Source organism: Bos grunniens, chromosome 16 (genome assembly GCF_055505025.1).
Source record: "Bos grunniens cultivar Pamir isolate PY7600 chromosome 16, Bosgru_T2T1.0, whole genome shotgun sequence".
Classification (NCBI taxonomy): domain Eukaryota; kingdom Metazoa; phylum Chordata; class Mammalia; order Artiodactyla; family Bovidae; genus Bos; species Bos grunniens.
This window is the reverse complement of record NC_141180.1, coordinates 79,414,899-79,442,390: the sequence shown is the minus strand read 5'-3', so window position 1 is coordinate 79,442,390 and position 27,492 is coordinate 79,414,899. Positions and strand designations below refer to the sequence as shown.

Here is a 27,492-nt window from a genome sequence, read left to right as displayed (position 1 = left end):
GGGATGGTGGTGGCCTTTGGCCTAGGTCCTCATCGTGGTTTGCCACTAACTCCTTGTGAGACTGTGCCAATCCAATATCCTTTCTGGGTGTCAGTTTCCCCTTCTCTAAAATGAAAGTTGGCCTAGCATGAGGTATTCCGTAAGCCTTCTTGGGTAATTAATTTTCAGTTGGCTCACGGGGTTTTATTCCAAAAGGAGATACTGAATTACTCCTCGGGGTAGGAAGTGGGAGCGATGATTATCTTTACTTACCTGTGTGCCAGTGTGTTAGTCGCTCAGTAGAGTCCAACTCTTTGCGACCCTATAGACTGTAGCCCACCTCTCCTCTGTCTATGGGATTTCTCAGGCAACAAAACTGGAGCGGGTAGCCATTCCCTTCTCCAGGGGATCTTCCTGACTCAGAGATTGAACCTGGGTTTCCTGCATCGCAGGCAGAGTATTGCCTGAGCCACCAGGGAAGCCCTGACTTACCTGAAGGTAAGTGATAAATCCCATTGGACAGAGGGACAGCCCTGCCAGGACTGCTGCTGTCAAGAACTCTAAAGGCAAAAATGACCAACGGGACCCGTCTGTGCACATTAACTCCTGGGGTGCCAGGTGCTGGGATCCAGCGTCAGACCCAGAAGGCTGGGAGAGCTTCACTGAGAGGTGGACACTCAGCAAATCCCCCCCACTTCTCCGGTGCCCTGGCCCCAGTCCTGGGTGCTCCAAGTCTGGAGACCTCATCCCCGGGTCAAGGCGCTCAGGGCAGCCCCAGAGGGAGGACGGAGGCCAGGCGGAGGGACGAAACCGGAAGAGGCGCTTGGACCCTGGCTTCCAGATGGGAGAGAGGGGTGGGCACCAGGGCAGAGCGAGCCCCAGGGATTGGCAGCGGCTGTGGGCAGGGCGGGCGGGCGAGCCGGGGGCGGAGTCGGGCCGTGCGTGTGAAAAACTCTGGCGGGGGCCGGGCTCTCCCCTCCTCCCCGCCCTCCTCCCCACCTCCCCTTTCCCCTCCTCCCCTCCTCCTCCCGCTCAGGTTGCAGCCTCTCCCCGGAGCCGCTCACCTTTCCCGACCAGCGGCCGCAGCTCCGAGGGCGGGCAGGGACCCCAGCAGGGCGCAGGGCCCGGCCCCTCGGCTGTCGCGGGCGGGAGCCGGCGCACCGCGGCCCCCAGGACACGCGCGGTGAGTCCGCGGGCGACTCGCGGCGGCTGGCGGGCTGGGCGGGCGGGCGGGGGGCCCGGGAGGAGGGGGCAGCGCGGCGCCGGGTAAACGGAGCAAAGGTAAACCCAGCGGCTCTTAAAGGCGCAGGTCTGCTTCTGCCAGGGGCCGGGGCTGCAGGGCGACTCCAGGGCGACGCGGGGAGGTCGGCGATCGCCGGGCGGCTGGGCCAGCGTGCTGGGGGGCGGGCGATGCCCTCCCTGCGCAGGCCGGCTCCCCGCGTCCAGGCGCTTAGGACGGAGGGCTGTTTTGCCTTCTCAGGTCCGCCGCCCCTCCCGGGCGTCTCCAGCGGAACTCACTTTGGCCTCCCCCGAGCTCCTAGGAAGCAAAGTTTTTCACCCGGTCGGGAATCGGGCGCGTTCTCTGCTCCCTTCCTCCTGGGAAGGGCAAGGGTCAGGAGCCTACAGTAATGGGAGAACCCGCCAGTGTGGGACCAGACCCCGCCTTGAAGGGCTTTCGGGGCTCCGGTGAACTTTCCAGAGAGACAGGCTGGCGCGGGTGGGAGGCCATGGCCCTAGGGCGAAGGTGGAAGGACAGGACACGTGAAGCCCTGCAGCTTCCAGCGCTAGGGGGTGTGTGGGGGTGCGGGGGTTTGCGGGGGGCTCTTCTCTCCCAGGCCAACCAAAGGGGCAATGCCCCTTGCCCACCCAGGCGCAACAGGCAAAAGGTTAATTTAGTCATGGGAAGGGTGGGTGGCCAGTTGGGAGATGTGGCCTGAGGATTCTTGGGGAGGGGAGGAGATGATCAGGAATCAGAAATCTGAAGTCAGCTTTGGCTGGAGGCCTCTCTTCTCTGCCTGTTGGGGGCCAGGGTTTCTGGAGCTGTCTTCAGGCCTTGTGGTGGGAGTCCTGCGGTTGAGACAGTGACTGATCTCCATCTCCGGTGCTTGGGATCAACACCCTGCTGGGCACCAGGGGCCTTTGATCCTCTCTGAACTCCTTCCCTACAGCATGAGTGGGAGACAGCTCCCCAGAACCTCATCCCCACCCCCAGCCCAGCCCTCAGCAATTCCCCAACTGCGTCCTGAGCCCTGTAACTCACTGACACCACTGGCCTGGCCTGCCAGTGTCGGCGCCTTGTGAGATTCAGCGTGCTCGTGGGGCATTTTCCACCGGGCTCAGGCACACAGCACATTCCTGGACACTGGCCTGGGGGAGCAGAATCCTTAGGAGGAGGATGCTGGAATGTCTGGCTGACAGGCGCATCCTCAGAGAGATCCCCTACCTTTCCTCTGACCTGGGCGGGGGCCGGGGGCGGGGGTGTCTGGGACCCCTTGCTTAGGGTTGGGGGAAGGCAAAGATGGCCCCAGGCAATACTGGCTCCTAGGTTTGGGTCTGCATCCCAAGGTGTTCTGGAGAGAGGGTCACCTTGCCACGGGAGAGCTTCTGTCTCAGGTTACCCTGCTTCAGGCAGCTCCTGTGCAACTGATGAGCCTGTGAGCCTCACCTCCCCCCAGCCCTGCAAACTCCCCACCCCCTTGGTTCCTGGGACTCTTCCCTCTGGCTGCCCACCCCCAGCCAGGAGCCTTCATTCTTCCCAAACCTACTGGGGTTTCTAGAGCCAGAGTAGTTTTCAGTAAGTTACATTAGATTTCTTAATGCCTCAGTGGCTACCGTTTATCAATTATCTACGGGGAGCCAAGCAGTATGTCACATAACTTTATGAGGTAGGTATTATTTATGCATGAGTGCGTGCTAAGTCACTTTAGCCATGTGCCACTTTTGTGACCCTATGCACTGTAGCCTGCCAGGCTCCTTTGTCCATGGGATTCTTCAGGCAAGAATACTGGAGTGGGAAGCCATGCCCTCCTCCAGGGAATCTTCCTGATCCAGGGATTGAACCCGCATCTCTTAACATCTCCTGTATTAGCAGGCAGATTCTTTACCAGTAGCACCACCACAGCTGTTATTATCATCCCACTTTAGGTGAGGAAACAGACTCTGCGACACCAACTCTCCCCAGATCCACATAGGTGGGATCCCACTTCCTCTGACCTCAAGCCCCCTGGCTCTTAGTTCATGCCCCCATCAAGGGAGACCCCAGCCTACTCCGGAGCTGTCTGGTTCTGTATTGGTCCTTGGAGAAGGAAGGATGGGGGCTGGTGCTCTGAGTAAGGACTCTCTCACTTGTCCTGTGCCAGGCAGAGCATGGCTTCTCCATGGGTTGTGGGAGAGAGGCACCTGATCTGAGGAGCAACTAAGTTCTTGGTCTAAGACCTCGTGGGATCAAGCTGCCTGCCTTGGAAGTGCCCCCTCACCGTGGGCCTCGAGGAGAGGGAGCTGCCTTTATGTCTGCATTTGTTTTCCCTACAGACCCAGACTGTCCTCTGGTGATTTGACCTTCCTGTGCCCAGGTAGACAGGCCCCATGCCTGGCTTGGCCCCTCCCAGCTCCTACCGCAGTCTGGCCTCTACTTTCTGGGATCACCCTGCTTTGGACTTTTGTTCAGTATCTCCACCTATCCCTTCTCTGATTTGTTTTTTCCTACTCTGAGTTTGAGATCTAAAGGAGAGGGCCAGCCCAGCATGCTCTCACTGTGTGACTCCTCTCTCCCAGCAAACTCCTGAGCTTCTCCCAGCCTGTTTCCTCATCAGTGAAATGGAGGTCATAACAGGGAGGGTTGTTACCTGAATTAAATGAAGTGATGTACACTGCCTGGCACCTGGCAAATGCTAAATAACCAGTGGTTTTATTTGTTGTTTGGGAACGAATTCCTAGTTATCGCACTGTGCCTGGCTTTGGGTAGAGATGGAGGCAGGCTTTCCTAATCTCATCAAGCTGGGCCCTTAGCAGTATCTTTTCCATTCCTCCAGATTGAGGAGGAGGTCCCTGTGTAAGAGAGTGGGGGCTAGGTGGATGAGAACTCTTAGATGAGAACCTGCCAGGAGGGGACCTGCTGTGCCTTGGGACTCTACCCTCCCCTCTATCTCAGCTTCCAAGAGGAGTGGGGTGGGCCGTGGGGGCTGGAAAGCTAACAGCCTCCTGCTCTGAGGGTCCTCCGCCAGGCCTCCCTTCCCTGGGGTAAGAAGACCCTCCCCCAGTGCTCAACTGCGGGCCCAGTTCTGCTCTGTTGTCTGGGAGGGAGTGGCTGGCCCGGATCCAGACTCACCCAATTAGCTTCGCCCCTTTGGGCGTGAGTCACATTTCTCTTCTGTCCACCCTGGACCCTTCGCCCTCCTGGCATCAGCTGCTGAGTAGGCACTTTCCCATCTCTGGGGGTGGGAGCAGACCAGTGTCTTGTCGTGGGCCCCAAAGCCCATGTGCCGTTGCATGCACACAGAAGCCAGCTCTAAGGCTGGGCTCATGGCCGCTCAGACAGCCTGGGATCCAGGATCACAACAGAGCCCGGGGCTGGCCTGGCAGGAGCTGGCCCGTGGCGCAGCAGCAGACTAGGAAGAGGGGGCGCTGTGGGCGCATCTCGGCCAGACCTCCCGTTGGAAGGAGAGCCCCCCAGCTCGTGCCATCTTCAGGGTCCCGTCTACAGAGGAGGAGCGGTAAGGAGGCAGGTGAGAAGCGCCTTTGAACTCAAGAGGGTCTTCAGGCTCCCTGACAGCATGAGCGGCCCTGGTAAGACAGGACACCCTGGTCTTGGAGACGCTGACCTGGACCTCTGAAGGGCAGTGGTGAGCCTGGGACTCTGGATAGTGGTTTCACCCTGTGCTCCCACCCCACCCTTCTGACGTTAAATAAAGTCTTTCCTGGAAATAGAGGGGTCGGTATAGACAAGATGACCCGATAATTTTTTAAAATATTTATTTGTTTGGCTGCCCTGGGTTTTAGTTGCAGCACGCAGGATCCTCGATCTTCCTGTAGCGTGCACGATCTTTAGTTGTGGCATGCAAACTCTTAGTTGTGGCACGTGGGACCTGGTCCCCTAACCAGGGATCAAACCTGGGCTCCTTGCTTTGGGAGCTTGGAGTCTTAGCCACTGGACCGCCAGGGAAGTCCTGAGTGGCCTGCTAATGACGGCGTGCTGGCATGTTCATTCATTTTTGTGTGTGGAGGGTGTGTCTCTTGCCCGCCATGGGTGGGGGCAGTGTTTGAACTTCGGGGTCAGTTCAGATCCTGCCCCTGTTGCTCAGGAAGTGGTTGCCTTCGGTGAAAGACCTTGCTCACCCAAGTTTTAGTTTCCTTCTTTAGAAAATGGAGAGAGGAACAGTATTGCCTCATGAGAATTCCGATGAGATAATGTCAACAGTACTCCTCGCCTTTTGCCTTACCTGGTGTCGTGACCAAGGGCTGGTGGCAGACGGAGTCAGCGGACCGCATTTGGCGGTTCTCAGAACCCTGCCCTCTCCTTGATCCCTGTAGAAACCAGGGCTCAGGCCCCCAGCTGGGGAGGAAACTATTCTTAAAACACTTCCACGCTCCCTTACCCCAAGCGCCCTCTCCATGTTATCATTATTGTGAGAAGCTCTGGCAAAGCTCCAGAATGATTTCTGTCCTCCCCCCTCGCTTCCATAAAGGAACCTCCCCTTTTCTTTCTTTGGGGGTCTCCTCAGGAAACAGGGCTGCTTCTCCCTTCTGGCCCTGGCCACCCAGCAAAGGAGATTCTTGCTGAGAGAGCAGGCCCGGGGGGTGGGGGGGGCATAGCTGTCCTTCCCCACATCCTGGCAGGATCCAGCACCTGGAAGCAGGTAGGGAGTAGGTCCTGTGCTGGAGGGCATCACGCTTGTGACATCAGCAGTGCTGGGTCCCTAGACCCCCTCTACCAGTAGGCCATGGGCTGAGGCCAGGAAAGGGGGCCCTAAGCCCCTCCCTGTTCCTGGCACGGAGCTCAGCTGGCAGCACCCCTTGCCACGGCTGGGCTGGGTGCCACGCTCTGGGCTGACGCCAGACCTGCCTGGCTGCTTCCCTGGGCAAGGCGGCTCTCCATGGACAGCTGATGTCCCTGATAATGGTGCCTGGTGCAAGGAATGCCATCTCTGGCCAGACCCTTGCTGTCCCTTCCAACCCCAGAACGGGCACTGAGCTCAGAGTCACAAGCCCTCGGTTCTAGTTTGGCTCTACCCCGTCGTCCAAGTGGCCTTGGGCAGGCTGCTCCCCTTTCTAAGTCTTCCCTTCTTCACCTGGTAGATGAGGGCACAGACCTGGGGATTCCTAGAACCCTGTCCAGGATGGCTGGTTTGCGATTCCAGCTTTTGCCAAGCCTGCTGGCAAGGGAAGCTGTCCTTGGAGACCCCAGGAGGGTCTTGATCCCCCAAACTCTGAAGTGCAGGGCCTTCCCCCAGCTGAGGCCGGGGTAGCTGGCCCTTGCCATAGCTCTGGTGGATGAGGAAGGCCTGGAAAGCCTCCTCCTTGTCAGACGGGAGGAGGGAAAGTACTTCCCAAGGCAGTGGGTGTGGGATTCAAACATCATACAGGCACTGATGCCAAAGGGCAAGGCTTGAAGAACCATGGCTCTTGGCCAAATCCAGCCTATATTAGTCTGACCTGTGAGCTAAGAATGATATTTATAGGTTTAAGTGGTTGGGAAAAATTCAAAAGATGAAAGTAATATTTTGTGACACTTGAAAATTACATAATACATGAAATTTAGTGTCCACGAGTGAAGGTTTACTGGAACACAGCCATGCATTCGTTTCCATCCTGTCTGTGGGTACTTTTAGGGGGATAGAGTTGTGTGACGGCAGCAGAGACCGTATGGCCACAAAGCCTAAAATACTGGCAGTCTGGCCTTTACAGGAATGCTTGCCCACCCTGCTTAGATAATCATAGTTCTCCCAAGGTTTGCACTAAACAGTTCTGGAATCTCTATCTAAAAATACTTTCTTTTCATTTAGAAAGAAGCGTTGTTCTTTTAACATAAGCAATGAAAGTTCATTATGGAAATATTAGAAGCTGCAAATAAGCAAAAAGGAGGTATTAAAATCACTCGTAATTCTGTCACCCAGTTAGATAACTACTGTTAGCATTTTAATTTAGAGCCTTCTGGAATATATACATATATATATTTATTGTGTGTATGTGTGTGTGTGTCCTGCTGGATTATAGACAGTGTTTGTCTACATGTATTTATAGGGTGAACATGTATGACACATATATGCCTAGCACACAGCTTTTACAAGTTGTACACAAATGCCCTTTTCATTTAAATACACATCTCAAACTGCTTGCTGTCTCAGGGACTGTCCTAGGCCCAGTGGGGTAATTCTAATATCCCAGAGCCTGGGGGAACATCCAGACCGAGGTGCCCAGCAGGCATTCGGGCCTGTGTGTGAGGCACAGGGTCGTGGTGGGGCCTGAGCTGCGAATCTGGAAGTCATCAGCACGTGGGTGGTGGTTTCCACTGAAGGAAAGTTTGAGGTCGTCAGGATGAGTGTAGAGACGGAAGAACAGAGGACCAAAGAGGGAACTCTGAGCAGCCTGACATTCAGGGCCAGGTAGAGGAAGTGAGCTCCCAGACAGGGGAGGGAGGAGGAAGCCGGAGAACCAGGGGCTGGGGGAAGGGAGACGTATGAGAGCCTGGGACTGAGCCTAGAGCCTGGTGCTGGGCAGGTGCTTGTGGAATGAGACCGGAACTGGGAGAAACCAGCGCCGCTGACTGGACGTCCAAAGCATAGGATGTTTGGAGTTGTCCCAGAGCGGGCTTTGGAGACAAAGAGGAGCAGGGCGGTGGTCGTGGCTGCAGCGGCTGCTTGGACCCCGCCTGGTGAGAGGGAGGCCACGCTGAGTGTGCGGAGGCCAGCGTGCCCTGAAGGGTGGAGAATGTTGGCCAGGGTCCTTCAGAATGCGGGCGTGGCATCTCTGGGCCAGACTGGTGGTGGCGAGTGCGGGGAGCGCAGTATAAATAGGAATGTGGTCTGGAGATGTGGGAAACCCTCCCCTCCGGCCCCCTCACTACTCGCGAGGCAGCTGTTCCCCTGGGATGCGTGCTTGAAAGCCCCTGCCGTTTGTTGCTAAAGTTGGGCGTGGTGAAAAAACCAGAGATGTTAACAAAGATCCCCGACAGGTTGTTCAGTCTGGACGAGGGAAGACTAAAGGGAGGGTGACCTGGGTGCTCTTTATTTCTCCTCCTGTTGGTTGAATAGAGGATGGTGGGCATCAGGCTCTGTGCTTAGGCAAACAGAGTGGAAACAGATGAGCTATTTCCACTGAAATTTAGCAAGGAAGACTTAAGAAAATGTTCCAGACTCTGGAGTTTTAAAAACACTGATGGTAGGGGAGGGACCTTCCTTGAGGGTCTTTCTTTAATGCACGCTGCTGAAAGGAGTGGAAAAGGGTCTCCTCTGTCTGGGAGCTGGGGTGGGCCTGGTCTGGAAGCAGATGTACGAGACAGAGGTCTTGCCTGCCCCGGCTCCTTGCTCCTGCCTCTGGTCTGGGATGTCTGGGACGGCCAGGACCAGAGCTGACAGAAGGGTACCTCGCCCCACCTTATCACTTAGAAATCCACAGCCTCTCCAGAGATTCCAGGCCAGCCTTGGCTGGGTGTCCAAAAAAGACCAAAAAAGAAAATGCCAGAAGATGATATATGTGGCTTCATTCCTTGAGCCCCAGGAAGCCAAAAAGAATGACGGAGTATCAGCAGGGCTGATGGGGCGGTCTGGGGTGAGGAGGGGTCATCTGTAGGGGTCAAGGTCAAGGTCTGAGCCCAGGTAGTATATGTGACCCATGAGGCCCTGGAAATCTGCCCCTGGGGGATGGGAGCCCAGGAGGAGGGCCCCGGGGCCTGCCGAGCCCCCTCCCCACAAGACCTGGGAACCCCAACTCAGCGCATGTTCATCTGGAACCTCTCTTGAGGATCGTCTCCATCCCTTGTCTCTTCCTCACCAAGCTATGGCAACTGCCTACCCTGAAGCCTGCACAGACCTCACTGGGAGCGCGGCTGCTGGGCCAGAAGCCACCGTCTCTGCCCCCGCACCCCCGACCCCATGCCCCTATTGCTCTGGGGAAAGACCCTAGCTTACAGCTGAGGCTTGGAGTCCAGTGGGCAACTGGCAGCCTCTGGGCGGCCCACTTACCTCCAAACACCCCCCGAACCAGGAACACTCGGTTTTCGTAGATTCCCTCACTGCTCGTTTGAGGGTTTGCGCGGTGCCAAGCCCTGTGTCAGGGGCTAGAGGTGTAATGATGAGTCAGACCAGTCCTTCCCCTTAACCTGCCCACAGGCAAACTAGGGAGACAGACAAGCCAGCAGTTACAATACAGCAAGCCAAGTGTGCTGCTTGGGGACATCTAGAATGCTGTGGGAGCCCAGGTTAGGGGCCCCACGTGGCCAGCAGAATTTCAGGCTAGAGAGAATAGGAGGGGTGTGGCAGGAGGCGGGAGGAAGAGGTCACGTCTGCCTTGAGCCTTGAAGATGCGAACACTTGGTTGGCTTTCCCCTTGTCCCTGGTGCTCCGGTCCCTGGGTTCCCATTCCTATGGAGAGTTAGGAGAACCGAAGAGGAGAGATGTCCCAGGGAGTCCTGGGCTGGCCGATGGACCCCCGGGCTTGCTTTCGTATCCCCAGGAAGAGGGCAGGGCCAGGCCACCCACTTGGGCTCAAGTCCCACCTGCTAAGAGTTGGGGCTGGCCTGACAAGGAGAAGATAAACATAGCAACAGGACCTGGCCTGCCTGAGAGTGGAAGGAAGTTCTGCACACCGACAGAGTGTCCTGGGGGGTAAGGTCTTTGTCTTCAATGGGTCTAATGTTTAAATGTAGAGGAGAGGCTCAAATGAGCCATTACAGCACACCAGCTATGGTCTAATTCAGTATGCCCATTCATTCCATGAACACTGGCTAAGCGCCTGGTAGGTTAGGTTCCACGTGAGGCCGTGGAAGCAAAGCTGCCCCAGTCCATGCTCTTGCCCTGAAGGACATGTCAGTCTGGAGGCATCTCGTTTTACCTCCCGGGAGGAGGGGCAGCCACATGCAGCCTTCCAGGGGAAGCAGCAGCTGAGTCAGGGAGCAGTTTTACTGAGGGAAAAGTGAGGAAGACCTTCCCAGGGGTGGCCAGGAGGGTGCTTTCCTCTGAGAATGTCAGCTGTGTTCCTGAAAGCTGGACCCTCCAGGGAGGGCTGAGAGCAGAGACCAGGAGGAGACAGGGGTCAAAACACAAGAGGCCTAGTCTGGCCGCTGGAGTTTGGACTTTTTCCTGAGGGTGGTGTTAATACTGAAGGATTTAAAATGGGGAAGTGACGTCATCAGAAGGCCACTGAGAAAGTCAGGTCTCACAGCCAGGGGCAACTGGATAGGAGGTTGGACATTCTCTCCATTTTGCAGATAAGGAAGCTGAGGTCTTCCCAGATCACAGTGCTAGTAGGTGGGAGAGCTGGGGCTCCTCCCATGACTCCAAACTGCAGAGCCTTCTGGCAAGCAGGCCCGGACGGCACGTACCCTCATGATAGGACTTTTGCATCAGGTAGGACGCCATCCCTCACCATGCTGTGGCTCCTGCCCGCCCGAGGCCCGCACAGGCCTCCCTGGGGGAATGGCTGCTTGCCAGAAGCTGTTCCCTCTGCCCCAGCCCACCCTGCTCCCACTGCCATGGGGAAGAATTGGGGTGCACTTGTCTAGGACAGAGGCAACCCTGGGCTCCAGACAGCCGCCTCCTGACCGGCTTCCTGTGGGTTAGTCCAGCTTGCTCCTGGAAGGCCTTCCCCACCTGCCCCCACGCATTCCGGCAGGAGCTGTGGGAATCTTCTCTGAGCTCTGTCCCTGCGTCCAGAGCATCTGTTCACTGGCAGGGTGACCACAGGCCTCTCTGTCCCTGGATCCCGGCCCCTCAGAAAGGCCCAGGCTGACGGCCTCTCCCCCAGGCTGGAGCTCTCAGAGCAAAGTGAGTGATGAGGGGTGATGAGGGCTCCGGGGCCTCTGCTTCCCTGCTCCCTCCCGGCTCCAGGCCGTCCTGGGGTGACTGGCTTCCCCTGAGGTTTGTTACAAGCTAGGGAAACCAAAGCCTCAAGCCGTGCAGGGCAGGGTCAGTGAGAGGGTGCAGGAAGAGATGCTATCTGCCAGGTCCCTGCAGGCACGGTTCTGCTGGGGGAAGGGGTGTCTCTGAAGTCCCAGCGTGTGACATGTGCAGAGTTGGTCAGCCGTGGCCCCTGCTTATTTTTAAAACCTGCCCATGGGCCCAGAGTGGCCGAGGCAGGGCCAGGAAGCGAGCAGCAGAGAGTGTCATGAGGACCATAGCTGGTGGTCAGCCTTTGGGAACGAGGGACAGACCCTCGGGGCTTCGGAAAGTGGGCAGTTGGAAATTACTTCCTTCATCCCCTAGCCCTGGGCTCGCAGAGACTGAGACCTAAAAGAAAAGAAAACAAAACAAAGCAAAAGGGGGGACTTGGAAAAGCACTCGCGTGCCTGGAACTCAGTAGGTGCTCCAAGTGCTGATGACACAGCCAGACTGCTGTGTGCCACAGAGCTAACCTGGCGGTCGAAGCGCGCCTGGTGAGGGGCGTGAGCAGAGTCCTCCCCGCGGCCTCCCCATGGATGACGCACTTTCACGAGGGTGCCCGTCGGGAGGGTGCCCGCCTGGGGAGGCTTCTGGAGGCCTGGGACCCGAACCACAGGCCATGGTGGGGAGTGGGGAGGACTGAGCCCCAGAGGAAGGTGGTGCTGCCTCTGAAGGGCCCTGGGTTGCAGGCTGCGAATCAGGGCTTTTTAAAAATAAACTGTATCTCTTTGTTATTTTGGCTGTGCTGGGTCTTTGTGGCTGGGCACCAGCCTTCCCTAGCTGTGGAGCACGGGCTTTTCTTGTTGCAGAGCGCAGGCTCAGCTGTTGTGGCCCTCAGGCTCAGCTGGTCCACAGTGCATGGGATCTTTGCAGGCCAGGGGTTGAACCCGCATCCCCTGCATTGACAGGCGGATTCTTAACCACTGGACCACAGGGAAGTCCCAGTGAGGGCTTTATTCAGGAGGAAGGCAAAGAGGCTTCTCATAAGGTTTCCTGAGGGATCTCAGAGCTGGCTTCCCTGAGATTTAGGAGGAAAAGCTGACCTCGCCCTCTGCAATAGCCTGCAGCCAAATTCCTGTGAGAGGGAGGCCATGGCCCAGCTTCCTGGCATGTTCTGCCAGCCTCCTTCTCTGTCTCCAGGATCTGCCCGTCTGGGTCTTCCAGGTGTCCCAGCCGGAGGGCGGGGGTTAGTTCTGGGTCCTGGCAGAGGTTGTCCTGGGGGCGGGGAGCCTCTGCGCCTCCTGGACAGGGGGTGAAGGGCCTACAGGTTGGCGGCCTCCCCGGGAATGGACGCTGTCCACCAGGGGGCTGAGGGCCCTGCCTGGCGGTGTCAGCCACGGGGACCCCTCCTGCCTGCCCTGCCCTCTCTGTCTAGAGGCTCTGGCCTGCCCATCGCTGACCACGTCCCCTGCTTCCTGTTCCTCTTCCATCCCAAGGTCTCAAAGCGCCTTATGGACAGTAGGAATGTCTGTGAGGGGTGTGTGTTATAGGATGAGCTTTATATGGACCTCTTTTCTGATATTTTTACATCTGTGCCGGAAGCCGAGGGAAGAAAAGAGAGAAGAGAGCTAACATTTTCTGAGTGCCTTCCTTGTGTCAACTCAGCACCCCCACTCAGACATCAGCGAACATAAAGCTCGTGCCCAAAACCCACCAGGCCTCCGCTCCCAGCGCCCCTCACCCCCACGGTGGCCGCCCGTCCTTCCCTGGCTCAGGCCAACCCCTTCAGAGCCCCGCATGACTCTTTCCCAACTCCCCCATTCGCAGTCTGTCAGCAAATCCCCCCGGCTGCCCCTCTGTGATACGCCGGGAGCCAGCGCTTCTCCCCGCCTCCGCTGCACCACTCTGATCCCAGCCATCACTCCTGCAACTGCCACCTCCTGGCCAGGCTCCCTGCAGCCCCTGTGCTGCGGTCAGAGGGAGCCTGTTAGAACCTAAACCCAAGCAGATCACTCATGCCCTCAGGCCCTCCCAGACCCCGCAGGGACCCAGCACGATCTGCCCCTCTCTGCTCTCCAGACCACCCCAAACTCACTTCTGCCTCAGGACCTTTTCACCTGCCATTTCCCTGTTAACTGCTTCCCCCAGATTCTGTATGACTAGCTCCCTCCCCGGTACCTTCTCAGAATTCTCCTCAAAAGATGCCACCTTCTCAAGGAAGACGTCCTGATCACCCTATTTAAAATTCCAACACCTCACCTCTCACGCCCCATCTCTTTCCTGTTTTTTCTCCCTTGCACATGTCACCATCTAACATGTTGTGTATTTTATTTAATTATATATAACTATATTGTCTGCTACCTCTCCCCACCCCCATTAGAGCGTCAGCACCATGAGGACAGGATTAGTGCCCATTTTGTTCACGAGTAGATTCTCAGGGTCAGCAACAGCGCCTGGCATGCAGTAGATATTCAGTAAATAATCATGGAATGAAAGACGAGCCGAACTACGAGCGATGGCATCCCTACGAGCGATGGCTGCACGCTGTCCTCGGCCTGCTGGCGTTAGCGCAGAACTGCCATCTGGGGTTGTCTGGCTTTGAATTTGGGGGGAGGGTGGAGGAGACCTGGGAGGCAGAGAATAGCACTTACAACCTGGGCCTCTGGAGGGGCAGGGGGCATTTCTAGCGAGGAGAAGAAAGGAGCGATGCAGTCATGGAGCTTGTGCACTTGGCAACAGCCAGGAAGTTCCTGCATGATTTTGAGCAAGTCAGTTCCCCTCTGGGAGCCAGCGAGGATTGGAATGGTGGCTCTGTGAGTGCCCGCTCCGGCCAGCACTCCAGGAGCCCTGCCCTTTCTCACGGCAGCCTCTGGAGAAGTGTCAGTGTCCTCCTGGCCCGGCTCCCCCTTCCTCCTGTGCGACGCACTTCTCTGGCTGGCTGGTGTGCGCCCAGGAGGAAGTGATGGCAGGTAGGTGAGAACTTCATGGACTCACCTAGGCAGCAGGAAGGGCTGGGGTCTGCCTTCCAATCCTGCAGCTCCCAAGAGGGACTGCTCCTTCAACACCACCCCACACCCAGCCAGGCCAGCATCTCTGAACGCGCGTCTCCCTCTTCCCCTGGCACCGGTTGCCCGGGGACAGCCCCAGATGGCTCCCTGGCCCTGGGGACAAAGGCCACACTGTGCCCGGCCCTGGGCTGGCTTCAGGCTGGGTGACACTGAGCCCTTCTGTCCCCCGACGTGGGTGAGGGGCCGACTGCACGAAGGTAACAGGCCTTTTTCCTGTCTCCCTTCCCCCTTGACCCTCAAATCTGAGGAGCTGACACTCCCAAGAAAGAAGTGACAGAGGCATCTTGTGTCCTGAGCTAGGAAACAACAGATCATTCACTGCTCAGTCTGCCCTGTTGCACTCAGACCCTGCTGGGTTCAATGCCCCAATTGTCCCCATCGGAGAGCAGTGTCCACTCTCTGCGTGGTTACTGCTGCCTGCTCCCCGGCCGCCATCAGGAGGCCCATCCCGACGTCTCGCCCCCATTGCTGCTGCTGCAGCAGCAGCCACTTCCTCTCTGTCTTCTCAGGCTGGCTGAGAGCAGCTGGCCCCCGGTGTCGTCTGCACCGCTTGGCTCCGCATTCCTGCTCGTCTCCAGTTTCACTCTTTCCATGCTTCCTGGTTCCACTAGTGACTCCTTGCTCTTAACTTAGCCACGAGGAGGGTGGGTGGAATTTAGTGGTTCTCCTTTGCCTTGTAGAAACTGGGGACCTCCCTCCCACAAGGCTTTTGATGAGTTTCCCTTCCCCTCCCCTCCAGGCAAGAGCGAGGGCGTCAGATTTATGGCAGCTCCTGGTGGATTCCTGAGTCACCAACTCAACCCGCCATCCCATAAATCCCAGACTGTAGGACAGCTTTATGGGGAGCCCTGTTTCTAGAAGAGGACGTGACTGCCCCCCACCACCTTGGCGAAACACAGACCTCAGGAAGCCAAGTGCCCAGTTCCCCCGCCCCCTAGGATGACCATGACTGAGCTTGGGGCACCAGTTTGAGAAGGGCAGTCATTTCCTCCCCTCCCAGGGGGTCTTGTGCTCCACTCAGCATTCACCCCACCTTCCTGTGTCTCCCCCACCCCCTGGGTTCCCCATCACAGCACATTAGGGCCATCTGAAAACCTGGGCAGATTCCATCCCTTACCTGGACCTCAGCTACTTCCCAACCATGGCTCTAATGTTCAGATCACTGGGAATGGTTTTTAAAAACACATTTTCCCAGGCACCATCCTCAGAGCTTCAGTTCTAGAATCTGAGATTGAGACCGAGGAATCGGAATTTTCTGACACTCCTTGCTGATGCTGATGTTCACCCAACTTGTAAACAGGTGGTCTGTGCAACGGGGAGATCTCCACTCTCCCGTCGTGTGGGAGGTGTTAGCGAACATGCAGGGCATGTCGAGGTCCTCCTGTCACTGGAACTTACACACTGCCTCCATCAGGAAGCCCCCGTTCCTGCCCCCATTTCCCTGTGAGCTCTACACAAGAATGAGGTGGCTGGCAGCCTCTGGGAGCTTTCTGTCCATATGAATCCTGCAGACTGCAGGCTTGGGATATCACACAGAGCCCAGAGGAGAAGCTGAGGTTGACTGATGGGGATGAGCTTGGAGATGGAGAAGCAGGGAAGCTCCAGGCTGGTGATGTTTGCAGGGAAGCTGCAAGAGGAGTTCTCAGCTCAGGAACCTCACCTCAGGAGCCCTCACAGCCCCAAGTCCTTGAGAAGAGGGACCAGGCTTCACTCACCACTAGCCCCAGTGCCTGGCTCTTCATTTATTGGGCTGAACTGGCAAGACTTCAGGGCCCACTGGCAGAGATAGGCTCAGAGGGCAGTGTGGACCTGAGGCCTATTCTCTGAGAGGTGCCAGCCTGAGGAAGCAAAGGGTCTGAGCTAGGAGAGCTGGAAGGTCTCAACTTAGCTTCCTTTGGAGGCAGTCAGGAGCCTGCAGGCCCAGGGGAAGGACCTTTTCCAGGCTGGTTGAGGACAGAAGGATATGATCATTACACAAAGTAAACATGTTACTGACCCATCATCCCTTAAACCAGGATTCAGGAGGGGCCTGGTTGCCTTGGCAACTGGTTACTGGCCAGTGGCAGTGCTGAGAGCATCCTCTGGGGAGGGGCTGTGCTTGGTGCATGGGTGAAACCCGGAGAGAGTGCAGGGTGGTCCCTTCCATCACAGGGCGGGCCCTGATGGCTTCTTGGCAGGCGTGGGGGGTGCCTGTGAGGCCTCTTGATCCCAGCCCCACTGTAGCTGAGGGAGAAGTGGGCAGAGCAGAATGAGGGGGCGGACACGCTGGAAGCTTATGAAACCACGGAGGGGAGGGGAGGGGAGGTGTGACAGCCCCACTCTGAGTTTTCAGGGCAGAACAGAGAAGGAAGAGTAGGCGTGAAGAAGCAGTGGCACCAGCACTGAGAGGCCAGCAGGATGTCCCCTTCTCAGAGGCCAAGACGGCTGCGCAGCCTCGGGAGGGAACCCCTCTTGGCTGGGGAGGGGGCCCAGGGGCAAGCAGACAGCCCGCCCCGCTGCTTCATTGTCTGCGCTGCAGTGGAGGCCCTGCCTGCTGGCTTCTGTGTGGGAAGGACCGACAGTGCTCTGCGTCCTCTCCCCAGGGGGCCCTATCTGTTTCCGGCAAATTTCTGGCTTTGCCCTGAGACATTCAGCTGCTCCGGACCTCCCATATTTCAGCAGGAGAGATGGGAGCAGGGCCAGGTCCTCCCCTCGTCCTCCCCTCATGCCTTTCCTCTCTTTTCCTGTCTCCTGGGGACTCACAGCAAACCAGAGAGGGGCTTCTAGGTGTCAGTATTATGAAATGGTTTGGGCCAGACTGCATTACAAGGGTGTAGGCTAAGGTACGTTCAGCTTATGGACATCCATCAGTTAGGCTTACTGGCTGTTGGCATATTTGGTCTCCTCCATGTAAGTTGGTAAAGAGCTGCTGGCCCAGGGGCCACCTGGTTCTGGTGTCCTCCCTGCCCCCCAACCTCCTTCCAGAACTCTCTAGGCCTCTGGCAGCTAAAAGGCTACCGTCTGGCCCTGGGGAGGCTTTCAGGATCCCATTGGCACATCAAGCCACTATTATGAGCCATACTTTTCTCTGCTTCTTGATACACATTGTGAATATCTCCCCAGAGGCAGGGAATCCAGAGGGGATAAGATTCCCAGGAAGGAAGACGGTTAGGAACATGTCGCCCTGGCCCGCAAGTACAGGGTGATTGACAGAGCTCGATGGGAAGACCCAGGATTCACATCTCTTGTTGACCAGACTCGCTGCACGTTCTCATCTGTTCTTACCTGTTCTCATCCATTCTCACTCGTTCTCAACTATTCTCACCTGTGCTCATCCGTTCTCACCTGTTCTCATCCGTTCTCACCCATTCTCATCTGTTCTCACCCATTCTCATCTATTCTCACCCATTCTCACATGTTCTCATCCATTTGCACCCGTTCGCACCTGTTCTCATACATTCACACCATTCTCACCCGTTCTCATCTGTTCACACCTGTTCTCATCCGTTCGCACCTGTCCTCACCCGTTCTCACCTTTTCTCATCTGTTCTCACCCATTCGCACCTGTCCTCACCCATTCTCACCTGTTCTCATCCATCCTCACCTGTTCTCATCCATTCTCATCCGTTCGCACCCGTTCTCACCTGTTTTCATCCGTTCTCATCCATTCTCATTTGTTCTCATCCATTCCCACCTGTTCTCATCTTTTGTCATCTGTTCTCACCCGTTCTCACCCATTCTCACCCGTTCTCACCCGTTCTCACCCATTCTCACCCGTTCTCATCTTTTTTCACCTGTTCTCATCCGTTCTCACCTGTTATCATCCATTCTCACCAGTTCTCACCCGTTCTCACCTGTTCTCACCTCTCCTGCCCCAGGACCCGCCACTGCTCCCTGCCAATCATGAGCAAGATGAAGAACTTTAAGCGCCGCTTCTCCCTATCCGTGCCCCGCACTGAGACCATTGAGGAGTCCTTGGCGGAGTTCACAGAGCAGTTCAACCAGCTCCACAACAGGCGCAACGAGGGTGAGGGGTCTGGGGCCCTTCCCCCCCCCCTCCCCTCCCCTGCCTTCCTGCACACCAGCACAACTGGCCCTGGTGGGGAAGGACAGAGGTCAGGGTGGACTGGACTCCCCACTCCGCCCCCATCCTGGGGCAGAGGCTGGGAGGGTAGCTGATGCCTCTCCCTTCAGACCTGCAGCTTGGTCCTCTTGGTGGAGACCCCCAGCCAGAGTCCAGCACCTTCTCCCCCACAGACAGTGGGAAGGACCTCGGTCAGCTGTCCCCAGGCGTGCAGTACCGGCGGCAGAACCAACGCCGCTTCTCCATGGAGGTGAGGGGCTCCAGGCTCTATGCTATGGACGTGATAAGAGACACATCCACAAGTGTGTATGCCCAGGAAGGTGGTTGCCTCGGAGCCAGACTTCAGGGGTTCAAAACCCAGCTCTGCTATTGATTAGATCTGTAACTTCGAGCAGGTTACTCAGCCTCTGCCTACCAGTCTCCTTATGTTAAAATGATCATGATGAAGATGAAATGAGTTAATATATGCCACGTGCTCAGAACATTCCTGGTACACAGCAAGGGCTAGACAATTTGACTACTGTTCTTATGGCCCATATCCATGTGCCCAAATGTATGAAAAGCAGGCTTACAGAAGCACAGTGTCTACAGGAATCTCATGCTACAGATGGTGACTCTGAGGCCCAGAGAGGGCAAGGGACCTCCTGAGGTCACCCGGCACCACCTGGATGTTCGTTTGCCTCTGAGCACAACTTTGAAGAAATCCCCACCCATGATTCAATCCTGCTAGGACTGTTCACAGGGAAAGTGAGACCCACGATGGGAGATGCAGGCCCCACAAGCCCTGTCTACCTGGGAGCAAACTCGGACACCTTGTCTCATCCTGGCCCCTGTAGGACATCAGTAAGAGGCTCTCTCTGCCCATGGACATCCGCTTGCCCCAGGAATTCCTACAGAAGCTGCAGCTGGAGAGCCCAGACCTACCCAAACCGCTCACCCGAATGTCCCGCCGCGCCTCCCTGGTGAGTCCTAAGAGGGTCAGAGTTCACCAGAATGGCCACCCACTCCCGTGCATGGCCTGGGTTTAGCCTGTCCCAGTTGAGGCCTGCAGCGGTTTCCAGGGAGGTTTCTGGGCCTCTGGCGCCACCTGCTGGCCAGAGAGGATTCCCACAGCGGATCCTCCTTTGTCAATCTCCATTCCCTAGAAGCGACTTAGCAGCAGCAGCAGCAGTTGGGTCCCACCAGTGATGAAGCCCACTCTGGGTTCCAGAGTCTTCACTGAGATGAGATCAGTAAGCCAGCTGGCACGTGTTTCTGAGCTTTGGCCTGTCAGATTTCCTTGGGGAATCGTATAAAACACAGATTCTGATCCCCCATCCATATGCCTACAGAATCAGACTCTGGGTGGTGGGGCCCGGGAATCCGTACTTTTAAGGGTTGTAGTGCAAGGAGATCCAACAATCCATCCTAAAGGAGGTCAGTCCCGGGTGTTTATTGGAAGGACTGATGTTGAAGCTGAAACTCCAATACTTTGGCCACCTGATGCAAAAAACTGACTCATTTGAAAAGACCCTGATGCTGGGAAAGATTGGGGGCAGGAGAAGAAGGGGACGACAAAGGCTGAGATGGTTGGATGGCATCACCGACTCAACAGACACGGGTTTGGGTGGACTCTGGGAGTTGGTGGTGGACAGGGAAGCCTGGAGTGCTGTGGTTCATGGGGTCTCAAAGAGTCGGACACAACTGAGCAACTGAACTGAACTGAACTGGAGTGCTGAGCGAGAGCAAGTGTGCCGATGGGAGGCTGTAGGGAAGTGGGTTCTGAACTGGACACTCAAGGTGCGGTGTCAAAAAGGCACAGTTCCTGTCCTTGAGAGGCTTCTGAGCAGGATGGAGACAGGTGATGAGGGCGTGGGGCAATCCCAGGCCTGCACCCCGGGCTCTGGCCCCTGCACTGCCATGGGAGAAAGAAACTCCCTCCCAGGGACAGAGAGAAGAGGGGGAGAAACGACTGGCACTGCCCTCCCCCTGCTCGCCCCCGACCCACAGGGTCTCGTTCCCTTCCCACCTGGAGCCCGGGGCGGGGCGATCGACCGTATGCGGGGGCCTTCAGGCTCACAGATGCTCTGTCTCTCTTTCAGTCAGATATCGGCTTTGGGAAACTGGAAACATACGTGAAACTGGACAAACTGGGGGAGGTAAGAGGCCAGGTTGCCAGGCAGGATGGCGAGGAGGAGAAAGGGGTCTCCCCAGCCTCCCCTGGTCTGCACTCACACGCCCCTGCCCACAGCTCCTGCCATCCACACTCTTGGCCATGCAGTCTTGCCCAGCCTTTGGCAGGTATTAAGGTGGGCCCAGGTCCTGGAGGAGGCCCTGAGGCCCTGAGGATGGAGTGGCTGATGGACTCTGGGGCAGAATGCAGTCTTTTTATTCTGCAAGCATTTCATGCCTAGGATCACGTCCCAGCTCCACTGTTGGCTAGCTGTGTGGCCTGGGGTGAGCTCTGGAGTGATCTCCCCCGTGCCTTGATTTCCCCCTCTGTTAGTGGAGGTGGTAACTCTTCTACCTCATAGGGCGCTGTGTCCCTAGAATAAGCTTTTGTGCTGTGTATTTACTGGCTATTTCTGTTATCACTGCACTGGCCTTTGTGTTCCAGGCTGGGGGTGGGCAATGGTTTACAGAGAGGAGGAGGGTGTAGCCCTGTCCTTCTAGGAAGCCAGAGGAGACCTGCATGTAAACATCGACAGAATATAAGGAAGAACAAAAGTAATGCTATAATAGAGGGGCACCTCGCCTGCTGGCAGCTTACAGGAGAGACATTCCTTCTGACTGGGGAGGAGTTAAGGACAGCTTCACAGAGAAGCAGGCTTTGGAGGAATGGGAACTTCAGTGAAGGGTACGGGGTGGGGAGGGTAGGCAGGGCGTGCATGCCAAGTCACTTCAGTCATGTCCGCCTCTTTGAGACCCCTTGGACTGTAGCCCACCAGGCTCCTCTGTCCGTGGGATTTCCCAGGCAGGAATACTGGAGTGGGTTGCCATTTCCTCCTCCAGTTGGCAGGGCAGTCTGGCCCACGTCACAGCCCGGGCAGAGGCACAGAGAGTAGGGCGCTGGACAGAGGAGAGCTGGCCCTGAGTGCGGTTCTTGCTCCCAGGGAACCTATGCCACAGTCTTCAAGGGGCGCAGCAAACTGACAGAGAACCTCGTGGCCCTGAAGGAGATCCGGCTGGAGCACGAGGAGGGGGCGCCCTGCACTGCCATCCGCGAGGGTGCGCACCCCAGGGTCCTGCAGGCTTGGGGCTCCGGGGGGGTCCTGAGCCTGGGGGCAGCTAGGGGCCAGGAGACACGGCTGGGGTGGGGACCCCCGAGGCTGATCCCAGGAAGAGGGGTGAGGGGCACGTGGGGCTCAGGCACGCCTGTCGCCCGTAGTGTCTCTCCTGCGGAACCTGAAACACGCCAACATCGTGACCCTGCACGACCTCGTGCACACGGAGCGCTCCCTCACCCTGGTGTTTGAGTACCTGGTGAGTGGGCGTGGGGCCGGGGCGGGGGTGGGGGCGGCCCGGGCCTGGTTCTCAGAGGCTCCCAGCAGGAATGGCCAAGGGCCCAGGCTTAGGGGTGGCTTGGACCCGGGGCCTGTCCCACTCCTGGGCTGGGCCCCACCTCCGGGAGCGCTTCTGGCCAGGGTTCGGGTCAGGCTGGGGCTGAGCCAGGCCCCGTGTTCCAGGACCGTGACCTGAAGCAGTATCTGGACCACTGTGGAAACCTCATGAGCATGCACAACGTCAAGGTGAGAGCCTGCTTGTCACGGACTGCCCCCCCAGGGCTGGTGTAACCCTCCCCACTTCCAGCACATCTGTCCATGGACCACCCCCCCAGGGCTGGTGTAACCCTCCCCACTTCCAGCACATCTGTCCATGGACCGCCCCCCACCCCAGGGCTGGTGTAACCCTCCCCGCTTCCAGCACATCTGTCCATGGGCCGCCCCCCAGGGCTGGTGTAACCCTCCCCGCTTCCAGCTCATCTGTCCATGGACCGCCCCCCACCCCAGGGCTGGTGTAACGCTCCCACTTCCAGCACGTCTGTCACTTGAGAGTACCAGTTACCTGCCAGGGTGAAGAGGAGCTTCCGGGGAAGCTCACAGGAGTGAATGGCCCCTTCTGTGTGTGCGCACCGGGCAGGTTCCCCGGCCCACAGTGGCCCCTCTCAGCTCCCCACTGGAGCGCTCTCCTGCCCACCCTGCTGCCTCCTCTGCGTGCCCTGTGCCCTCCCCTCTGGGTGGGGCCCAGGACGGGGCGTCCACGTGGGCAGGAGAACCAAGTAGCCTCCAGTAGCTCCCCTCCACCTGGTCGTGTCCCCCACCCCGTCCCAGCCCCAAGGCAGGGGTGCAGGCTCCCTTCCTCCCCAGCCTCGGGGCGTGCTCCCACCTCAGGTTGCCCCTTCCCTTCTCTCTCTGCAGATTTTCATGTTCCAGCTGCTCCGGGGCCTCGCCTACTGCCACCGCCGCAAGATCCTGCACCGGGACCTGAAGCCCCAGAACCTGCTCATCAACGAGAGAGGGGAGCTGAAGCTGGCCGATTTTGGTGAGGGCCAGAGCCTGCGGGGCTGGGAGGACCCCACAGTCTCTCCGGGATGCGGGCGCCGTGGAGCGGGGAGGTGCAGTGACGGTTTGCTTCTAGGACTGGCCCGGGCCAAGTCAGTGCCCACGAAGACCTACTCCAATGAGGTGGTGACCCTGTGGTACAGGCCCCCCGACGTGCTGCTGGGGTCCACGGAGTACTCCACCCCCCTTGACATGTGGTAAGCGAGCCTGTGGGACCTCCCGACTCGCCTCTGTTGCCCCATGGGCTTCTTCAAAGGACTGTCTAACCTCCTTTGAATAAAAGCTATGTGGCATCCTACTGAACTGGATGTCAGAGAACTAAGTCAGAGCTACATCGGGGTTTCCCTGGTTCTCAACAGACTGTGCTGGGCTGTGCTTCTGAAATACCCCCCAGGAGCACGCAGAGGGTACAGGAGAGCCCCCATAGTGCATATGATGAATCTTCCCCAAGCATCAGTTCTGCTGAAAAATTTAGAAGGGATGCATTATTTTTGTATTAAAATTAACACACACAGGATTCAGTGTAGAATGAAAAGTTGGCCCAGGTTTCCAGGCAAAACACAGGTCTTCGATGAATGGCCTCTGCGGTATGCAGGGGTTTCCTTGGAGAGTGGATCTGTGGGCTTCTCTCTTCCCAATGGACAAAGTTTGAGATAGTGCAGCTTGAAGAGCTGCCACGGGGTGCTGGCTATGTAGACGCCAACCCTACAGAGTAAAAGGGGGAGAGCTCAAAGCGTCCTGGAGCCCAGAAGCTCCCCAGACGGAGACTGCAGTGGGGGGGCCGTGCTGTGCTAGGAGCCTCGGCAGCCTTGGGCCCCGCACCCCTGTGCCGCGGAGCGTGGTGGAGCAGCGCCAGGAGTGCGGGGGCAAGGAGGCCCAGGCTGACGTCGGCCCTGCCCATCGCTCCCTGCAGGGGTGTGGGCTGCATCCAGTATGAGATGGCCACAGGGAGGCCGCTCTTCCCAGGCTCCACGGTCAAGGAGGAGCTGCACCTCATCTTCCGACTCCTCGGTCAGTCTCCTGCCGCTCCCTCCATCTCACCTCGAGGGGGCGCCAGCACCCCGTCTAGCACGGACACTTCCTGGGACCGGGGCGATCCTCCAGGGCTGGGGTCCCGGTGGTCGCGGCCACTCTCTGCCCCCACCTCCTCCCTTACCACACCCCCTGCCCCCAACATCGCCCTCGGCCCTGGCCTCTCACCCTCCCAACCCCTTCTCATCTCCCCAGGGACCCCCACGGAAGAGACGTGGCCCGGTGTGATGGCCCTGTCCGAGTTCCGAGCCTACAACTTCCCCCGGTACCTCCCCCAGCCGCTCCTCAGCCACGTTCCCAGGTAGCCCCTCCTCCCCGCTCCTGTCCGCTGTGTTCCTCACGGTCCCTCGGGGAAGCGGCCTCGGGGCTCGCCGCGCCCCCGCAGGCCTGCGCTAGCTCCTTCCTCCCGCAGGTTGGACCCTGACGGCATCAACCTCTTGAGCAGCCTCCTCCTGGTGAGTGTGCTCCCTGCCGGCCGGGGCCTAGCAGGCAGGGAGCTGAAGCCTCAGGACGTCACCCTGGCCCCCAGTCCCAGCCCCGGGCCCGACGTGGGGCTCCCTGGGACCCCCCGCCCCCCGGCACGGGAGGAGCGCTGGCCTCCCCAGACTTCAGAGCAGGCATGCTCCAAACGGAAACCCCAGTTCAAACACTAGCTGCGTAGCCCGTGGGCAGGTTACAGAACTTAGCTGTGCCTGGCTTGGCTCAATTGCACAGTAGAGTGAATCACTCACACCTTGTAAGATGGTTGTGAGGGTAAAGTGAGGTTGCTGAAGACACTTAAAACGGTGCCTGTCTTGCTTAAGCGCACGGTAAGGGTGGTTCTTAATATTACTTGTTAGTATTACTGGTATTCAAGTTATAATTGTGTATGCTTTCGCATCTGTATTTCCATCCCCAGAGATCAGTCTCTTTATGTCCCGTGTCTGGTTTTCTCCTGGTGGCTGGGGACCTGGGACCCTGAGCTCTGGGCCAGTCTTGAGCTGGGATAGCAGCTAGGTGGAGAAGGAAATGGCATCCCACTCCAGTACTCTTGCCTGGAGAATCCCAGGGATGGAGGAGCCTGGTAGGCTGCCGTCTATGGGGTCGCACTGAGTCAGACACGACTGAATCGACTTAGCAGCAGCAGCAGCTAGGTGACCCCAGGGGTTGCTCAGGTCAGCCTGGCCCTCCCATCTGGGCCAGGGAACTAAGTGTAGGGGTCATATTGCCAGCGGGGTTCCTGCAGCCGCCGCCCTCTGCCTTTCAGTATGAATCCAAGAGCCGCGTGTCAGCAGAGGCGGCCCTGAGGCACCCCTACTTCCGGTCTCTGGGGGAGCGCGTGCACCAGCTGGAAGACAGTGAGTGCGAGGGGGACGCTGGGGGGGCCTCCCTGGACCCGGGAGCGGGGCAGCGGGTCTGGGCGAGGAGGGCGAGAGCCCAGAGCCCAGGGCCCGGGTCTGGCTGAGCAGCTTGGTTCCCTGTCCCCGGGTTTTCCTTCATAACAAGGGGAGCAAGCCTGGTCATCCTGGGGCTGCCAGCCCTGACTGAAGGGGTGCCCCCGGCTCCCCGTGCATGGTGGGCGAGAGGCCGCAGATGGCAGGAGCGGAGCCGGTTCACTGAGCTGTCTCCCGGCCTGTGCCCTCTCTGCCCGCAGCTGCCTCCCTCTTCTCCCTGAAGGAGATCCAGCTCCAGAAGGACCCCGGCTACCGGGGCCTGGCCTTCCAGCAGCCAGGTAGGGGCCTGTCCTCCCCACCACCAGCCCCGACTAGAGGAGGCCAGGGTGGGCAGCGCTTGCCTTCCCGAGGAACAGAGATAGGGCCGGGAGATGGGGGCTCCTCCCCGACCCGGGCCTCTCTTCCGGGGGCCTGCAGGGAGCAGGGCAGGGCCAGTTTCCCTATCTGCTGCCCAGGCTTCCTCCCTGTGTCTTCCTCCTCAACCCACACCCCAGACAGAACGCCGCATCTGAGAGTAGCCCCATGAAGGTGCACCCGTTTCCTGGTGCCTTCTGTCGGCAAATTCTGAGCTCCGGGTGTAGCCTCTATCCTGGGAGAATTGTACTTATTTCCAGACTAGCTGATGGCCTCAGACATGCTAAGTGCTTTCAACATAGCATCTTATTTAATCTTAAAATTTTCCTTGAAGTCGATACCATTAGTTAGTACTCCCCATTTCTCAGGCAAGGAGACTGAGGCTCTGGGAGGCTGAGTTGCAATTTCACACAGTGAGTGAGTAGAAGGGATGGGATTAGAGCTCAGGACTGACCAGCTCCTGAGCGCATGCTCTTGCTGGCTCTGGCAGAGCAGTCCGCCCCTGCTCATCTCAGGCGACCTTGGCCCCCGCCTCCTCCTTGCAGCCCCACATCTTTCCTTCCATTTTCCAGGGCGAGGGAAGAACCGGCGGCAGAGCATCTTCTGAGTTGCGCCCGCCCTGCTGTGGCCCAGGGGCGAGAGGTCACACCGTGCACAGCTGCAGCGGGATGGGGCCTATGCGGCCTCGGAGGACAGATGCGTGAGGGCTAGTGGCCGGCCCGGGAGACCTCGGGCAGCCCTGCTGGCCGTGGCTGCTTCCTCTCCCTGCTTCCCATGTGCCTCCCCAGTGCCCTTGTCCCAGACACCAACCCCTCCACTGCCTGCCCTGGGGCCAGGCATGAGCTGCTTCCCTTGGAAGAGGTGGTGGGCAGAGAGCGACCTCAGGCACTTTCTCACCCTGAAGCCCTCGGGCACCTGCAGGGAACCCACAGGGACTGGAGAGTCCAGAGGCTGAGCTGAGCACTGTGCCTTGGACATGGGCACCACTGTGCCCCCCGACCTCCCGGGGACCTGCCTGCCTGCCTGCCTCATCAGTTTGGTTGAGACCCTTTCAGGCCCCTGGGAGCCCGCACATCTTTCCCCTGTTTCCCCTCCGAGAGCAGGAAGTGACATGGCACCTTGTCTGGGACCCTGGAACCCTGGGTGCCAACGTTTGTGCCAAATCCCCTCCCACCTGAGGGGCCGGCTGTCCCCAGAGCGACAGAGCCGCACCCCCTCTCCCATTGCCCCTGACTTGTCCCCACGGCCTGCTCCTTGCCAGGGACCCTGTGTGCTGCTGGTGGCCTAGCCAGTCCCTTGGGGCCCTGGCCCCCTGGCCACGCTCTTGCATCTCGGTGGAGCCCGCCCTCCCCCCCAATCTGAGCGGGATCGCCTAAAACTGCAGGCAGTAGAGCACGCACTGCCCTGGGAGCTCTGCCTCCCGCTTCTACCAGTCTGGCTCTCCCGAGAGCTCTTCCTGCTAATCATCCCCGAGTGCTGGTGGGCCCGCCCTGGACCAGCATCCTACGGGCAGCACCCAGGTGTGCAGGCTCACCCTGAGCCTGGTGCCAGGCCGGCCCCAGCTCCATGGTGTTGGCACAGCCTCCCTCTTCTGCTCCTCCCCAGTGCCCGTGGCTCTGTCCTTGCTCCGGCCTGTCTGGAGCCTCCCCATGCCCAGAGGAGGCCAGGCCCACAGTCTGAGGTGCAGGAAGGTGGGGCGGGATGGGGTCGGCTCTTACCCTGAGCCCCAGGGGACTGGGAGTGTGCGGGGCTGTGGCCCCCGAGAAGGTGCCTCCACCCCAGCTATGGAGCATGCCTCTTGTATTCCCAAAGTCTCAACACTGGGCTGGGTCTTAGATGTCAAGGCCAAAGGGAGGCCAGGCCCCCTGCCCACCCCCTTCCGCCTGAGGAGCGGCCGTGGAGGGTCTTGGCTTATCCATAAGTCCCCCGCACCCCCCACCACTGTACTGTGAATGACAGATAATATATTTAATTCATGTGGTACAGAAA

At 58.3% G+C, this 27,492-nt stretch overlaps 1 protein-coding gene across 2 annotated transcripts; it reads left to right on the top strand.

Moving 5' to 3' along the window:
* The first annotated feature begins 898 nt into the window (after positions 1 to 898).
* Positions 899 to 27,492, top strand: CDK18 (cyclin dependent kinase 18). 2 transcript variants are annotated; one of them, XM_086345621.1, is made up of 16 exons: positions 899 to 1,162; positions 17,938 to 18,086; positions 18,254 to 18,393; positions 18,980 to 19,105; positions 20,225 to 20,281; positions 21,236 to 21,350; positions 21,511 to 21,605; positions 21,809 to 21,871; positions 22,541 to 22,664; positions 22,761 to 22,881; positions 23,598 to 23,695; positions 23,912 to 24,017; positions 24,129 to 24,171; positions 24,963 to 25,053; positions 25,350 to 25,427; positions 26,076 to 27,492. In XM_086345621.1, the coding sequence occupies exons 2-16, from the start codon at positions 17,963 to 17,965 to the stop codon at positions 26,108 to 26,110; spliced, it is 1,416 nt and encodes a 471-aa protein (XP_086201747.1). In that variant the 5' UTR covers positions 899 to 1,162; positions 17,938 to 17,962; the 3' UTR covers positions 26,111 to 27,492. The 2 variants fall into 2 exon arrangements, 1 of the variants encoding a protein (XP_086201747.1); XR_015143776.1 differs by lacking the exon at positions 24,129 to 24,171 and having other exon boundaries at positions 914 to 1,162.

What these genes read in the sequence shown, in the direction of transcription:
- CDK18 (XM_086345621.1), top strand. Translation starts at nt 17,963, where the DNA reads ATGAGCAAGATGAAGAACTTTAAGCGCCGCTTCTCCCTATCCGTGCCC. An exon ending in AACTGGACAAACTGGGGGAG is followed by an intron (nt 20,282 to 21,235) that starts GTAAGAGGCCAG and finishes TCTTGCTCCCAG; the next exon opens with GGAACCTATGCCACAGTCTT. An exon ending in CCCTGGTGTTTGAGTACCTG is followed by an intron (nt 21,606 to 21,808) that starts GTGAGTGGGCGT and finishes CCCGTGTTCCAG; the next exon opens with GACCGTGACCTGAAGCAGTA.